This window comes from Jatropha curcas, chromosome 6 (genome assembly GCF_041381405.1).
Source record: "Jatropha curcas cultivar XTBG-Jc1 chromosome 6, XTBG_Jcur_1.0, whole genome shotgun sequence".
Lineage (NCBI taxonomy): Eukaryota > Viridiplantae > Streptophyta > Magnoliopsida > Malpighiales > Euphorbiaceae > Jatropha > Jatropha curcas.
In genome coordinates this window covers 5,820,444-5,837,034 of record NC_143156.1, presented here as the reverse complement: position 1 = coordinate 5,837,034, position 16,591 = coordinate 5,820,444, and the positions used below count along the sequence as shown (strand labels likewise).

The 16,591-nt window shown below is 33.6% G+C and overlaps 2 protein-coding genes, 1 non-coding gene and 1 pseudogene across 4 annotated transcripts; 3 read left to right on the top strand and 1 right to left on the bottom strand.

Annotated features, from left to right (window-relative positions):
* Positions 1-250: 250 nt before the first annotated feature.
* LOC149495403 (small nucleolar RNA R71) lies at positions 251-356 on the top strand. The gene has a single exon (XR_016321557.1). It is a non-coding gene; the product is annotated as a small nucleolar RNA R71 (small nucleolar RNA).
* A 4,314-nt stretch (positions 357-4,670) lies between these two features.
* LOC105636035 (disease resistance-like protein DSC1) lies at positions 4,671-8,888 on the top strand. The gene is given in 6 exon segments (XM_089722593.1): positions 4,671-5,399; positions 5,554-6,634; positions 6,759-7,052; positions 7,137-7,563; positions 7,566-8,080; positions 8,181-8,888. Coding segments are annotated over 6 exon segments (3,348 nt in total). The 5' UTR covers positions 4,671-4,914; the 3' UTR covers positions 8,727-8,888.
* Positions 8,889-9,634: 746 nt separating this feature from the next.
* On the bottom strand, positions 9,635-10,138 carry LOC149495402 (uncharacterized). The gene has a single exon (XM_089723160.1). The coding sequence runs from the start codon at positions 10,136-10,138 to the stop codon at positions 9,635-9,637; it is 504 nt and encodes a 167-aa protein (XP_089579286.1).
* A 702-nt stretch (positions 10,139-10,840) lies between these two features.
* On the top strand, positions 10,841-16,079 carry LOC149495401 (disease resistance protein RUN1-like; annotated as a pseudogene). The gene is made up of 4 exons (XR_016321368.1): positions 10,841-10,870; positions 13,251-14,198; positions 14,339-14,632; positions 14,717-16,079. The product of XR_016321368.1 is annotated as a disease resistance protein RUN1-like (transcript).
* The last annotated feature ends 512 nt before the right edge of the window (positions 16,080-16,591 follow it).

The window sequence follows — 16,591 nt, the reverse complement described above, 5'->3', positions numbered from 1 at the left end:
TCCAATTTCCTTACCATGTTATCTACCTTGGCATTAAGTGCTGTAATGGCGTCTATTTCATAGACTCCTGCAGTTCTTCTCCTTTCGGTATTGTTTTGGTAATGGCTATTGCTTGCCATTTCCTCTATCAACTCATATGCTTCATCAATTCCTTTCTTTTCAAAGGATCCACCTGCAGCTGCATCTAAGGTAATTTTGATGTTAGGAGATAATGCATTATAGAAAGTTTGTACCTGTAACCACTTGGGCAAACTGTGATGGGGGCACTTTCTTAACAAGTCCTTGAATCTTTCCCAAGCTTCATACAAGCTCTCTTGATCATGATGAGCAAATGTCATTATCTCATTGCGCAACTTGGTGGTTTTTGAGGATGGAAAGAATTTAGCTAAGAATTTTTGAGCTAATTCATCCCATGTAGTAAAACTCCCAGCGGGACACGATTGTAACCAAGATCTTGCTTTATCCCTAAGAGTGAATGGGAAAAGTCTTAATTTGATTGCATCTTCAGAAACACCATTTTGTTTGAATGTGTCACAAATTTCCAAAAAATTGGTAATGTGAGCATTAGGATCTTCACTAGGCAAACCCCCATACTAGATCGAGGTAGAGAGCATTTGGATGATTGCGGGTTTAATCTCAAAGTTATTGGCTTCTACCCTAGGTCTAGTAATACTTGAGGTTGTCCCATTCAAACTAGGTGTTGTATAATCTCTCAAGGTACGGACCGGATGTTGAAGTGGTGGTCCGACTATGTTTTCATTTATGTTTTCGTTTTCGTTGGCCATGTCTGCTTCTTGTTCGGGTTTTATTTCCCGTGTTTTTCTTGCAGCGTTGTGCCTACGACAAGTTCTTTCAATCTCTGGATCAAAGACTAGAGGTTCAGTCCTTCTCGATCTTCTTTGCATAAAACACCTGGAATAATTCTTAGAAGAAAATTAAATAAAAATAAAAAGAGTGTCTAAATTAATAAAAGGGTAATTCGTATTGATATTGATACGCAATCCCCGGCAACGGCGCCAAAAACTTAACAGCGTTTTTCGCAAGTGTACGAAATCGCAACAAGTAGTATAGAGTAAGAAAGTATCGTATCCACAGGGATTGTTTATCAATTACCAAAATTATGTTAACCTATTATTATTTAGACGACGATAAAAGAGATTCGCTGTAAGGTAAATAAAATTTAAAGTAAAAATAGAAGAGATCAAACACAAAATTCAAGTGAAAAGAATTCAGAGGATTAAGCTACTAGGGAATTTGATTTCACTTAATTCTATCCAGCTTATTCTATTAGTTCATTAATCAACTTTAATTGTTCAAGTAGGAGAAACAACCCTAAGGTTACTAACAAGCTCTCCCGATTTATTGTTAGCTATTCTAATCCAGTTTAATTACCTATCTTTAATAATGAAATTAAACATAAATCAGATTATTAGGTTTTATGGTTGTTCTGCGAATTCACAACTTAATAATTTATTAACTTATGAAAACCTCCCTTGAGTCAAACCATATAGCTTCCGCATCAAGTTATTATTCTCAAGTAAATTATTATCTTTTTCATATCAATAACCCTTCTCCCGAATGTAATTATTGAAATAACTCAATCCAGGGGAAATTTTCTGCCTGGAAGCCTTAAGCACAATAGTAATTTATAACAAGAACAAAGAAAAACAAATCTAATATTATAAACTGGAATCGAATTAAATTACATCAAACCCCTAGTATAAGAGTTTAGCTGGACATAGTAATTAAATTAAACTCAATCATACTAGGAACATTCATCATATTTAAAGACAATAATAAGAGAAAGAAACAAGATGAAGAGTTTAGAATAAAAACTGTATCTCAACTATGTTGATAGCTTCCTTGAATCTTGGCACAATTATTCGATGCTTCAAATCTTTGAGAGAGAAAAAGAACTATATAAGGAAATTGCATAAAAAATGAGATCCTTTGCTATGAGAAGTTCCTCTCTTTATATAGAGTTCCTGAAGGCAAGTCTGACTCTTTTTAGGAAATAGAATCCTTATTTAGTGCAAAATCCTTTATAGGAGATCATGACTGTTTAGGTTCTTGATTTCTTCTTGATTAGGACTCCTTTTTCCCCAAGAGTAGGTCCAGGTCTTGTTTAGTGTGTTTAGGAAACTCCCTGAAGTCGGCCCATGTGAGAAAAACTTGATTTGCGTATAAATTTCACGCTGGTTCCGCCTGCGCAGCACGGGCGTGCTTCATGGCACAGGCTGAGTGTGCTTTAGTCTGGAAGTCTGGCCAGTGAAGCACGGGGCGTGCTAGGTAGCACGGTCTAGTGAAGCACTGAGGCACGGGCGTGCCACTTAGCACGGGAAGGGCGTGCTTTTTTCTGGAAGTCTGCCTAGAGCTGCCATGGGCGTGCTATATGACACGCCCTGGTATCCTTGTAGCACGGCCGTGCCTTTTGACACACCCAGACCGTGCTCTCTTCTGTCTCTTCATTGGTTTCCTTGGCTTCTAGCACGATTGTGCCTTTTAGCACGGCCCGGGCGTGCCACAAGTTAAGTGCCTTGTGTTATAAAATTCTTTTCTGTGCCAAATTCCTGAAATTTTCTCTTAGATCAAGCGGATTAAAGATCAAGGAAGCTTTTGAATACAATTATACTAAAAGTGATTTAAAGTAATAAAACTTACTCAAAATCTAATAAAAACTATATTAAAAACACTATAAAATTAACACCTATCATAAACCTCTTGTTAATTCACAATTTTTCTCAATAAGTTTTAAGTTTCATGGAATGATTTGAGCTAATTCATAGCTAGGGTTCTTGGAGTAATGATTTAAGGTTAAATTTGGCCAAATAGTTAATTAAATGTAAAATTAACAATCAAATTCATAGTTCTTATAATATTTTTCTTAATTTAGTATATAATTTATGAGATTTGGTGAAATTCAAGCTGGAACTGTTATTAGCAGCAGCTAGGACGTGTCAGCATGAAACCTAAGTGTATCTAAACTGATATATTATAATAAAATCATCAATGATATTAAGAATATTTTACCTTATTCTTAGTCAATTTTTGTTTTATTAATATTTTGAACATTCAATATTATAAGTAATTAAATCCATTAGCTAACTTGATATATAATTTTACTCAACAATTTATTTTCTTGAATCCAGAATTTGAATGTTAGAGGAGGTAATAAATATTTTCTAAATAAAATATTAAAATAAATAGATAATAAAAATATAATATTTCTCCTAAAATCAACTAATATTATTTTCTTAATAATCCATTCTCGTAACTAACATTCTAATACTTCATTATTTTTGTGAGTATCATCATGTTGAATATCAATTTATTCTTTCATATCATTGTTATCTCCCACAAAAGTATTAAAAAAATATAATGATATAGCATATGCAGTTATATATAAAAATAATTATTAAGCCAATAAGAACATATTCTTGATAGCAAAACCAAAAATTATTGACAACAAAAATAAACAAATTCTTGATACCAAAAGCAATTTAAACTAAACATATATATATGATAGGACAAAGTTTTTCTACAGTGGGATTCTAATTCAGTAATTCCTAATTAGAATGGAACAAAACTTCTTAATTAGTATTCTCAATATATAGTTAATTTAATATATTTATAGTATATAAAATAATATGTTATCAACTTATCCTTAATAAAATATATTTATTGTAAAAAATATTATTTATTTATTTACACTAATCAAACGTAATAAGAAATTTTAGTAATAAGATAATATAATCGATGTCAATTGTAAATAGTACTTGTGTAATCCTTGGTCTCATTTGGTATACTTAATTATATTATTATCATATATTTATTATAATCTTATCATATTTAAAAAATAAATAGTATATAAAATGATATATTATTTAAAATAAAAAACTTTAATCATATTTTGCTACAATATAATTGCATATAAAGTTTTATATTTAAATATATTAACTAAAAAATTTATATTTAAATAGACAAATTAATAACTAATTAAAATTAAATTACCTTTAGAGGATGTATTATCTTAAGTTTCTCAAGTTCTCTGCTTCATTCTGAAGTGAAATCAAATTATTCCTTCCTCAAGGTGTTCATTCTCTTTCCCGTGAGCTAAGATTACTCCACTAGTATTAATTTTTTAAGAGAAAATTATTCTATATTAGTGTCTGAACTTTCTATATTTTTTCTATTTTGATGTCTCAACGAAGAACAACAATGATTGAATATCTAAATTTATAAAATACAACAATGATTGAATATCTAAATTTATAAAATATTATAATTAGCTGTCTCCAGTTTACGTGACAAATTAATGGGAATCAATTTTTATGATATGGTAGCTGATTCGGTAACTGATTCGGTGATAATTAATGGATTTTTTTGCCATATAACGTAAAATTGGCCTGAAATTTAATAGTCATGACATCATCAACATGTTGCATATCATATCGCCCACTAACAGAATATTACTATCTGTCCTTTCACCATATTTTACTTTAATTATGGGCCACGTATAAGTCTGGGAGTAGGGATTCAGAAGGAAATTTCACCTCAACCGCGGATAGATTTAGCCAAGGTACTGTACTAAAAGTATCGCTACAATAGCATTCTTATCTCCACCTGTAACTTCAACAGATTTTTTATTGATTCTTTTTATGAGTGTTTTCACTCTTTTTAAATTAACTTATTTATTTTTTCAAAAAGAGAGGAAAGATTCTTATTTTCTTCTATGATTTTCACTTTTGGTCATTAAATGATTAAAGTAGATCAGAATTCTGTCTGATGCTTTTAAATGTGTAATCTCCTTCCTTCGGAGTAATTGCAGTGGAAATCTTGGAGTCTTATCTCCAACTATATATCTGTAATCTCTCTTCTCTTTTTTTTTTGGGTTTTTTATTAGAGTAATATATTATGGCTTCTTCTTCCACTTCCCCACTGAAGAAACTGGAGAAGCAGTACGATGTGTTCGTTAATTTTAGAGGTGAAGATGTCCGGGATGTATTTCTCAGTCACCTCCATAAAGCTTTGAGTCAAAATGAAATAGTTGCTTTTGTGGATGAAAAACTTGACAGGGGTGAAGACATCTCTTCATCCCTCTTTGCAATAATTGATAAATCATATATCTCAGTGGTCATTTTCTCGGAAAATTATGCATATTCTCCCTGGTGTTTGGATGAGCTTGTGAAGATACTTGAGTGCAACAAAACAATGGAGCAGATGGTCTTACCAGTTTTTTACCGAGTAGATCCAAGCCATGTTCAAAATCTGACAGGGAAATTTGGGGATGCCATAGCTAAGCATAGAGAAGAACCGGAGTATTTGCACAAGGTTGATAGTTGGTGCCAAGCTCTTAGAGAAATTTCAGAAATGTCAGGATTGGTTTCACAAAACATTAAGTACAATTGTCCTCGTTCTGTTATTTTATGTTTATATGATTCCTGAATTTTTTTTTTTAGCTGTAAACCTAGTTAGTATTCTTTATAAATTTGGTTACCTATTTTTTTATATTTTTAGTGGGTCATTGGTCGTGTCTTCCATGCATATAACCAGGTCTGACTCCAAGTTAATTGAGGAAATTGTCGGCTATACTTTGAAGAAACTAAATATTGTGTATCCAAATGATGCTTATGATGATGGGTTAGTTGGAATTGATTCACGAGTCAAGATTGTTGAGTCATTGTTATGCCTTGGGTCGCCAGATGTACGAGTTGTAGGAATTTGGGGGATGGGCGGTATCGGCAAAACAACCATTGCTAGACAAGTGTTTGATAGAATTTCTGTTCATTTTACGAGCCGATATTTTGTTGCAAATGTTAAGGAAAGATTAGAAAAATACACATTGTTTGATGTAGAAAAGGAAATTCTTTCTGATCTATTAGGGGCAGAAAATTCAAGTAATCACTGTACATTGTCTCTTTTCGATAGACGTAGGCGCTCAAGAAAAAAAGTTCTCATAGTTCTTGATGATGTGGTGGATTTAGTGCAGCGAGAAGAACTTTTAATCAGAAAGCATGCTGATTATGGTCAAGGGAGTAGAATAATTATGACAAGCAGAGATAGACAATTGCTTAAGAACTTTGGTGCGACAATATATGAAGTTGAGAAATTAAATACAAGTGAAGCTTTCTGCCTGTTTTGCAAGCATGCCTTCAAGCAACAATTTCCAAGAACAGGATATTTTGAGTTGTCCAATATGGCCATTGATCATGCTCAGGGCATTCCGTTGGCTCTCAAAGTTTTAGGTTCCAATTTGTATGGCAAGAGCGAAGAAGTATGGGTAGATGAATTGGAACTATTAAAATGTGTATCTGATGAAAAAATCAAGCATATATTGAGAATAAGTTATGATGGACTACGTGAGAATGAAAAGGAAATCTTTCTTGCTATTGCATGCATGTTTAAAGGAGAAGATAAACATCGCGTTGAAAGTCTATTGGATGTCCCTGGTTCAAAATCTGGAATAAGTCGTCTCGTTGATAGATCTCTCATCACCATCACAATGAATGAGTTACATATGCATGACTTGCTACAGCAAATGGGCAAGGATATTGTTCGCGAGGAAAAACAGTTTGGAAAGCGTGGGTGGCTGTGGGATCCCAAGGATATATATTACCTGTTCACAAGAGCTGAGGCAAGAATCAATATATTTGAGTAATATTATTGTTATATATTTTGAGCTTTATAAAAACGTTACTACTTTTTAAGAAAAAACTTCAATTCTAATGACCTTTTGGATTTCTTTTTGCACTTATTTTGGCTGTTTGTTTTCAGGGGGCATATCATTGGACATGTCTACTGCCAGAGAGCTAAATTTAAAACCTACAGCCTTTGAGAAAATGTATAATCTTAAGTTTCTCAAGTTCCATGCTTCACTCAGTAAAATCAAAGTATACCTTCCTAAAGGCCTCAGTTTTCTGCCAGAAGAGCTAAGGTTACTCCACTGGTATCAATTCCCTTTAAAATCTTTGCCGCTGGGTTCTTATGTAGAGAATCTGGTCGAACTTCGCATGCGTGCAAGCAAACTAAAAGAACTTTGCAGTGGAGTTCAGGTAGGATTTAGAATGCTTCTTTGCAGGTAGTTTTTGCGAACCTTAGATATATGATTTTATTCTTACACTTCTTTTTCATTGCAGCAACTGGAAAATTTGAAATTCGTCGATCTCAGTAACTCTAAGGAGCTAATAAGAATTTCAGACTTGTCTAAAGCCGCAAAACTTGAGTTTTTAGATCTGAGTTACTGTGAAAGTTTGGTTGAGTTTCCCTATCCAAAATATTGGAGCAAGCTTACTCGATTGCATCTAACGAATTGCAATAGTCTTTGCACTTTACCAAGCCTCCATGATTTGAAAAGTCTCCAGAAATTTAGGGCCTTTGAATGCTTAAAACTTGCAGAGTTTCCGGAGTTCCCGTGTAACGTAGAGGAGCTACATTTGCAACGAACTAGAATAGAAAAGGTGCCCTCATCAATTGGGTCTCTCTCTCGACTTTCCGTACTGAACTTGAATGATTCTACAATGCTTGAAAGTCTCCCGGACAGCATTTGCAATCTGAAGTCTCTAATGTTCTTTATCTCGGCGGATGTGTAAATCTAAAGAGATTGCCAGAAAACATAGGGAATTTGGAATCTCTAACAGAGCTTGGTCTTGAAGGTACTCGTATCAAAGGACTACCGTCTTCTGTCAATCTGTTGAGACAATTGAGGAAAATAAGGCTAGAATCTTGTGGCCTATCAGAATTTCCTAGCTGTCTTTGCCGTTCAGATTCAACACTGGAAGAGTTAGTTATAGGTGGGAATAATTTCGAGAGCATACCTGATTGCATCAAACAACTATCTAAGCTGCGTTATTTGAGTTTTAGACAATGTAAGAGACTAAAATATTTACCAAGTGAGCTTCCATCTCTCTCGAAATTATATGAAATATACGGAGATAATTGCACTAGTCTGAAATCAGCATCCAGCTTATTCCAACTAGACAACATTGTTACATCTGCATTTGCTAATTGCTTCAATTTGGATTTGGGTAAGTGTAATGAATTTGTGGATCATTTACTAGCCGCACCTCTGCCGAATGGAAAGGTATGCCTTTCTCCCTCTTCATCTGCTATATATATATATATACCATTAATTTCTGTTCTCTGTAGGTTTTATCAAAATAACTGCGATTTTCTTGGTACAGAAGATTTTTTACCCTGGAAATGAGCTGCCACAAAGGATGATGTATCAAAATAACTGTGGATATTCTGTGACTTTGTCTTCATCATCCAAACAACACGAGAGGGTGCAATTTGGTCTCTGCGTTGTTATAGATCCAAAGTTTTTGGACTCTGTTTGGCATGGTGTATTAAGTGTTGTTTACACAGTCGATATTTTCACGAACGAGACTGTGAAAGAACTAGATTATTTCCAGGTTAAGGAGTTTATACCTCGGCGTTATGAATTTTTTGGTCAACGGTCAAGCAATTGTTTGGTCCTTCATTCAGAACATGTGGTCTTTTGGAGTGAGAGAATTAAGGTCCCTTTAGATAACAGGAAGACAGTCTTTGAATTCTACGCTCTAGATGAGGAATTTCGTCGCAATTACAACGCGATTGTTAAGTATGGCGTCCATCCGATTGTTAAGTGTGGCGTCCATCCTCACCTTAGCTTTAGTAATGCGGTAGGTGAGGAGGACGAGGTTGAGGATGAAGAAAAGAGAAAGATGAAGAGGTTGAGGATGTTGTAGTCAGCAGTGGAATTAGGGGGAGCCGGCCAGCCCAAGTATTTTGCAGAGAAATTCCAACTAAGTGTTATTTGGGTCCATAAAAACTTCCAACCAATTAAAAAAGTATGACTTGTAAATAAAAGTTTGTTTATGAAATGAAAAATATTTAATAATATTATGAAACTTTTATTTTATTATGACCAATCAAAGCTATAGAATCATACTATTATAATTTTAAAACTTAACCAAATTATTGATACCATGTAAATATAGCATATATATTTAATGGAATTCATGTACACTGTCAGACTACAACCAGGAGGAAGGGCTATATCCCCTTAAAAGACTAGTTAGTGTCAAGTAATTCTCTCTTTTGTTACACTTATTTTAATATAAGTATCAGGGTTGGTGTTCATCTACTTAATGTGGGCCCCACAAAGACAATTTTCATGTTTGATAATCAAAATTTCGCAGTCTCAAAGGGAAAGGTACTTTGCAAACACATGGTCTTGTTGATTTTAACAACCTTAATGTTGTTATAATATATGCCAAATTCTTGTTAACTTCAAGACATTAGACTTCGTTACTATATTTTCCAAAGTTACTTCCATATATATCAAAGAAACCCTTTTCCTTTCTCTTCCTTTCTCAAAGTATTCATATTTAAGTATCCTAGACAGGAATAAGGTTTTTTTTTTTCCTTTATTTTTTCAATAAAAACCAAATGGGTATAAATAATATTTTCATCTACACTATAAGAGAAAACACATACACTTAAAACTTATTACTAATTATATCATTTAAAGAATGTTAGAAGATCTATCAAGGCACATATGATTAGCGATAATATTCTTTTCCTTTTAAAGATATTAAGGTAGAAGATAATGTTTTTTTTTTTTTTTTTGCAAAAGATATTTTTTATTTTATTTCTATCTCAAATATTGAGTCCCTATAGCCTCTAAAAGTACAATTCCTTTAATCAAAGGAGGCAAAGAATTAAAAGAGGTAAAAGAAAGAGAAGTATAGTGAAGTCTACGATGAGTGGCCAAAAGATGTGCAGCTTGATTTCCTTCACGACATATGTGATGAATGGAAGAAGAGTGAAGATGCAACAAATTAGCAACACGCTGCAAGACCGAAGGACCTGCTCTAATCCACTGTGTCCGATTAACATGTGTAACTAGTTCCAGGCAATCCATTTCCACCTGGATGGGATAAAAACCTTTATCAATACTCCAAGAAAGCCCCCAAATCAAAGCTTTAAGCTCGGCATCATAAGCTGTCCTGGCATCAATCGGGAAACAAGCGGCAACAACAAAATTACCATGGCTGTTTCGGAGGATAGCACCCCCGGATGCTGAAAATTTGTTGAAAGACGCATCAATATTCAGTTTATAGCAATCTTGCCTAGGCCGAATCCAAGTAATAATCATTGGTTTTAATTTTTGTTTGCCAAAAGAAGCCGAAATGAAGATAATGTTATAATTTAAATAGACTAATTAATTTAATTTCCCTTCATAACTATTGGAATAGTAATTTTCTTTTTTTAAATAATGGTTAGTTCTCTAATAGCCTTCCAAATGAATATGCATAATTTTGAAATTTTGGTTTTCAAGTTTAGATTTTTAGATTGAGTGATTTATTAACAGAATCAGAAAAGCATAATTTGAATGGGAAAAAAAAAAAAAAAAAAAAGGAAAGAGGAGGATAATATCACCCCTCTTCATTTTGAATCCTAGGATGGAATAAGTTCCTTGATTGTATTCGGGGAAATTAAAGAAATGTTGAATTTGGAATGCCCATAAGGTCATCAAAATAGCAAATGATCCCTTTGGGATTAGGTATATGCCAATTTAGGTCTTGTGGTTTAGGATTTTTGGTTATAATAAAATAAAAGCATAACACAAGAGATTATCTTTTTAATCAAAGGCATCATCAAAATATTGAAATATAACTATTGGATATCTCCAAGTCAAACCAAGAACAGTATTAAGATAAGTGGTTTAAAATACCCAATACAATGTCAATCATTATTATCCTTTATGCAGAGTGCATAAAGCTTTTGTTTTTTTTGGTAGCATTAGCCAAATTTTAGGGTTTTCCTAAACTTGGAATGGGGGCCCAATTGAGATGACATGGACTCAGCTTCATCGGTGAATGGGATTGTAAATATCCAATTTACTTAAAATTTTTAAATTTAAGAGCAATAATGGTAATAAATAATCATTTCTACACTATCCTAAAGGAATGATAATGGGCGACTAAGACTAAGGGTTGCCCACCAGAGGGAAACCAACTTATTGGAGTTCTCATTGGCTGATGCGTGAGGTGGTTGGACCCTGATTAAGACTAGGAGTGTCTTCAAAACTAATTGGTGGAGAAAAAAAAAAAAAAAGAACAATTGTAGTTAACAAAATTATCTTTTTATCAATTCTTTAAATAATTAATATTCATTTAATAGGGATACCATGAGAAATAAGAAATTAAGTTAAACCAAAATATATATATATATATATATATATATATATATATATATATAAAATGACACTTGAAATTAATATATATATATTTTTTAATTTAGACCCTTATGCTATTGACACTACATTGAATTGTGGACATGAAAATAAATTTTACCATCTTAATGAGAGGATGAAGGAATATTTAACTCGATTAAATTTTAATTTTAAATCAATTGAAACTGATTGTAGAAATCCATTTCTTCTAATTATATTTATACTCGATTAAATGTTTGTGCGTCATTTTGCAATTTATGTTTAAACGCTAGCAATGATAAATGTTGAGAACATGGTGGAATTTAAAATTTCACGAGAAGGTTAATGTAATTGTCCTTTTAATTTGGAAACAAAATAATTAAATAATTTTTATTTTAGTAGGACTTGTACTCGTAAGTGCATTACAAATAATGCGAAATAATTATTTTCACCAATTTGGTAAATTAAGGGGAAGACCACCTTCTGTTGGGTAGCCCGTAGTGTTATTTCGGTCCATAAAGACCTCTAATGAATTAAAAAAAATATGGCTTGTAAATAAAACTTTGTTTATGAAATGAAAAGTATTTAATAATATTCTGAAACTTTTATTTTATTATGACCAATCAAAGCTATAGAATCTTACTATTATAATTTTAAAACTTAACAAAATTATTGATACCATGTGAATATCGCATATATATATTTAATGGAATTCATGTACACTGTCAGACTACAACAAGGGGGAAGGGCACTATCCCCTTAAAGGACTAGTTAGTGCATGTGTTTGGGCCTTAAGATCTCAACCCAGCAATTGACGAAAGAGAGGAATTGATTCAGTGAAAAGTAGTTTCAATTAGTAGCAAGAGGCAACAAAAAAAAGGAAGAAAAGGAAGGAACACCCTAGACAGGGCAATCAACAAAAATACTACGTAAAACATCTATGTTTCAGAAATGTTTCCTGCACGCAAACGTTTCGGGGCCATTTCTGTAAATTGAATAACTTGAAAACGCGTTTCGAGGCCATTTCTGTAAATTGAATAACTTGGAAACGCGTTTCCGCTCTCGAAATATATTTCCATAAACTCAAAAGCTCATTTCTTAATTAAAATAAATACATAAAAAAATTCAGATTCATAAATCATGTATTTTTTATGAGTACGAAACTTGTAATTCTTTTGGATACCATTAAATATTGATTGGACTTGACTTGTTATTGAATATATTTAATGGTTTATAATAATTTATTTTTTTGTGTTTTATAAATAAAACCCTATACTTTTCATATTTACACATTTCCCCCACGTTTCCGTTTTCTATATTTTTAAAAATACCATTTCCCCGTGTTCATTTCCGCGTTTCCACGTTTCCACGCTTCCACGTTTCGGTTTCTGTGCAACATAGTATAACATTCTTATCTAGTTTAAATTTCAACCAGGAAAAAATTTAAAAATAAAAAAACAACACACCGTTGAAAATCCTAAAAAAAGAAAATCAACAGCTTCTGGTTACATCCTATTTCCTCCAATATATTCAACTAATCAATTTGCTGAAGGATATCCATTCTTCTTGATTTAGATTTTGGATGTCCTCAGTAATATTAACATTTCAATTCCAAAATTACTTTTAGAAATCTAAATTTCACAAGCATAAAGTCTTATCAACCTTTCATTCAGCATCATTCCCACCATTCCTCCATCAGTCTGTCAAAAATAAGATGAAAAAAACCACATTCTCAAACCAGAGAAGTATGAGCCCGTCTCATGCGATAAGAATTTATCAAACACAAGTCAAAATAGTAACTCCAAAGCATCCTCCAAATCACTAAAACAAAAAAAAAATTCATTTATAGTTGGAGAAAATGAAGCTCATTGGGAATTAACCAAGTAAATTGAGCATCAAATGGTAGAATTCCTCAAAAGCATACTTCCTTAGGCAACTACCAAATCTCTTAACACTACAAGTAACTCTCAGACTCCATAGGTTTCTCACAAATGACAAATCAGATTGAACTCCACTCAAGCACCCACCTAGCAAGCATAATTCACATACATAGAAGACATCTGAGACAAGGAAGGAGAGAGAGAGAGAGAGAGAGAGGGGGGGGCAGGGAGGAGAGAGGTCTATTGCTAGACAAGTGTTTGAAAGAATTTCTGTTCATTTTACAAGCCGATGTTTTGTTGCAAATGTTAAGAAAAGATTAGAAAAATGCACATCGTGTGTTGTAGAAAAGGAAATTCGTTGTGATCTATTAGGGGCAGAAAATTCAAGTAATCATAGTACATTGTCTCGTTTGGATAGACTTAGGCTATCAAGAAAAAAAGTTCTCATAGTTCTTGATGATGTGGATGATTTAGAGCGGCAAGTAGAACCTTTAATCGGAAAGCATGCTGATTATGGTCAAGGGAGTAGAATAATTATGACAAGCAGAGATAGACAATTGCTTAAGAACCGTGGTGCCACAATATGAAGTTGAGAAATTAAATAAAAGTGAAGCTCTCTGCCTGTTTTGCAAGCATGCCTTCAAGCAACAATTACCAAGAACAGGATATTTTGAGTTGTCCAATATGGCAATTGATCATGCTCAGGGCATTCCGTTGGGTCTCAAAGTTTTAGGTTCCAATTTGTATGGCAAGAGTGAAAAAGAATGGGAAGACAAATTGGAACTATTAAAATGTGTATCTGATGAAAAAATCAAGAATATATTGAGCATAAGTTATGATGGACTAGATAAGAATGAAAAGGAAATCTTTCTTGCTATTGCATGCATGTTTGAAGGAGAAGATAAACATCGCGTTGAAAGTCTATTCGATGTTCCTGGTTCAAAATTTGGAATAAGTCGTCTCGTTGATAGATCTCTCATTACCATCAAAGGAATGAGTTACATATGCATGACTTGCTACAGCAAATGGGCAAGGATATTGTTCGCGAGGAAAAACATTTTGGAAATCATTGGTGGCTGTGGGATCCCAAGGATATATATTCCCTGTTCACAAGAGCTGAGGCAAGAATCAATATCCTTGAGTAATATTATTGTTATATATTTTGAGCTTTATAAAAAGGTTACTACTTTTTAAGAAAAAACTTCAATTCTAATGACCTTTTGGATTTCTTTTTGCACTTATTTTGGCTATTTGTTTTCAGGGGACTGAAGCAATTAAAGGCATATCATTGGACATGTCTACTGCCAAAGAGCTAAATTTAAAACCTACAGCCTTTGAGAAAATGTATAATCTTAAGTTTCTCAAGTTCTATGCTTCACTCAGTAAAATCAAAGTATACCTTCCTAAAGGCCTCAATTTTCTGCCAGAAGGGCTAAGGTTACTCCACTGGTATCAGTTCCCTTTAAAATCTTTGCCACTGGGTTCTTATGTAGAGAATCTGGTCGAACTTCGCATGCGGGGAAGCAAACTAAAAGAACTTTGCAGTGGAGTTCAGGTAGGATTTAAAATGCTTGTTTGCAGGTAGTTTTTGCGAACCTTAGATATATGATTTTATTCTTACACTTCTTTTTCATTGCAGCAACTGGGAAATTTGAAATTCGTCGATCTCAGGGACTCTAAGGACCTAAGAAGAATTTCAGACTCGTCTAAAGCCGCGAAACTTGAGTTTTTAGATCTGAGATACTGAGAAAGTTTGGTTGAGTTTCCCTCTCCAAAATATTTGAGCAAGCTTACTCGATTGTTTCTAACGAATTGCAATAGTCTTTGCACTTTACCAAGCTTCCTTGATTTGAAAAGTCTCCAGGAATTTAGTGCCTTTGAGTGCTTAAAACTTGCAGAGTTTCCAGAGTTCCCGCGTAACGTAAAGGTGCTAGTTTTGCAACGAACTAGAATAGAAAAGGTGCCCTCATCAATTGGGTCTCTCTCTCTTCTTTCCATACTGTACTTGAATGACTCTACAATGCTTGAAAGTCTCCCAGACAGCATTTGCAATCTGAAGTGTCTAATAAACTTTCAAATCAGAGGATGTGTAAATCTAAAGAGATTGCCAGAAAACATAGGGAATTTGAAATCTCTGTGGTCCTGAGATGCAACCAATTCTGGTTTAATAGGACTACCAGACAGCATCTGCAATCTTAGAAAATTAGAATATATCCTGGTAGGGAACTGTGGAAATTTCTATAGTTTGCCAGAGAATTTGGGGGATTTAGAATCTCTAATACATTTTCGTCTTGGAGGTACTCGTATCAAAGGACTACCGTCTTCTGTCAATCTGTTGAGACAATTGAGGTACATAAGTCTAGAATCTTGTGGCCTATCAGAATTTCCTAGCTGTCTGCCATTCAGATTCATCACTGGAAGTGTTAGTTATAGGTGGGAATAATTTCGAGAGCATACCTGATTGCATCAAACAACTATCTAAGCTGCGTTATTTGAGTTTTAGACAATGTGAGAGACTAAAATATTTACCAAGTGAGCTTCCATCTCTCTCGAGATTATGTAGGTTATGCGGAAATAATTGCACTAGTCTGAAATCAGCATCCAGCTTATTCCAACTAGACAACATTGTTACATTTGAATTTGCTAATTTGCTTCAATTTGGATTTGGGTGAGTGTAAAGAATTTGTGGATCATTTAGTAGCCAAACCTCTGCCGAAGGGAAAGGTATGCCTTTCTCCCTCTTCCTCTGCTATATATATATATATGCCATTAATTTCTGTTCTCTGTAGGTTTTATCAAAATAACTGCAATTTTCTTGGTACAGAACATTTTTTACCCTGGGAATGAGCTGCCACAAAGGATGATGTATCAAAATAACTGTGAATATTCTCTGACTTGGTCTTCATCATCCAAACAACACGAGAGGGTGCAATTTGGTCTCTGCGTTGTTATAGATCCAAAGTTTTTGGACCCTGTTTGGCATGGTGTACCAAATATTGGTTACACAGTCTATATTTTCTCGAACGAGACTGTGAAAGAACCAGGTTATCTCGAGGATTATGAATTTCATTGTCCACTGGCAAGTAATGATTTGGTCCTTCATTCAGAACATGTGGTCTTTTTGAGTGAGAGAATTGAGCTCCCTTCAGATAACAAGAAGACAGTCTTTGAATTCTAAGCTCTAGATGAGGAAAAACGTCGCAATTACAACGCGATTGTTAAGTGTGGCGTCCATCCGATTGTTAAGTGTGGCTGAATTTCGATCCATGGAATGTTAAAAAACTTTGTTTATAGAATGAAAAGTATTTAATCATATTATGAAACTTTTAGTAATGAAAAGTAGTTTCAATTAGTAGCAAGAGGCAACCACCTTGATTAAGATCTCACTTCCACGGCCAATCATCAAACCTTCAACACATGATTTCTTTTTTCTGATATATAATGCGAAATGTTATGAGGCGAAATTAATTCAGTTAAGCAAAACTTATTTGAAAATAAAATAAAATTTCAAAAT

Bases quoted from the DNA above. Each gene is read 5' to 3' on its own strand.
- LOC149495402 (XM_089723160.1), bottom strand. From the start codon at position 10,138: ATGATTATTACTTGGATTCGGCCTAGGCAAGATTGCTATAAACTGAAT.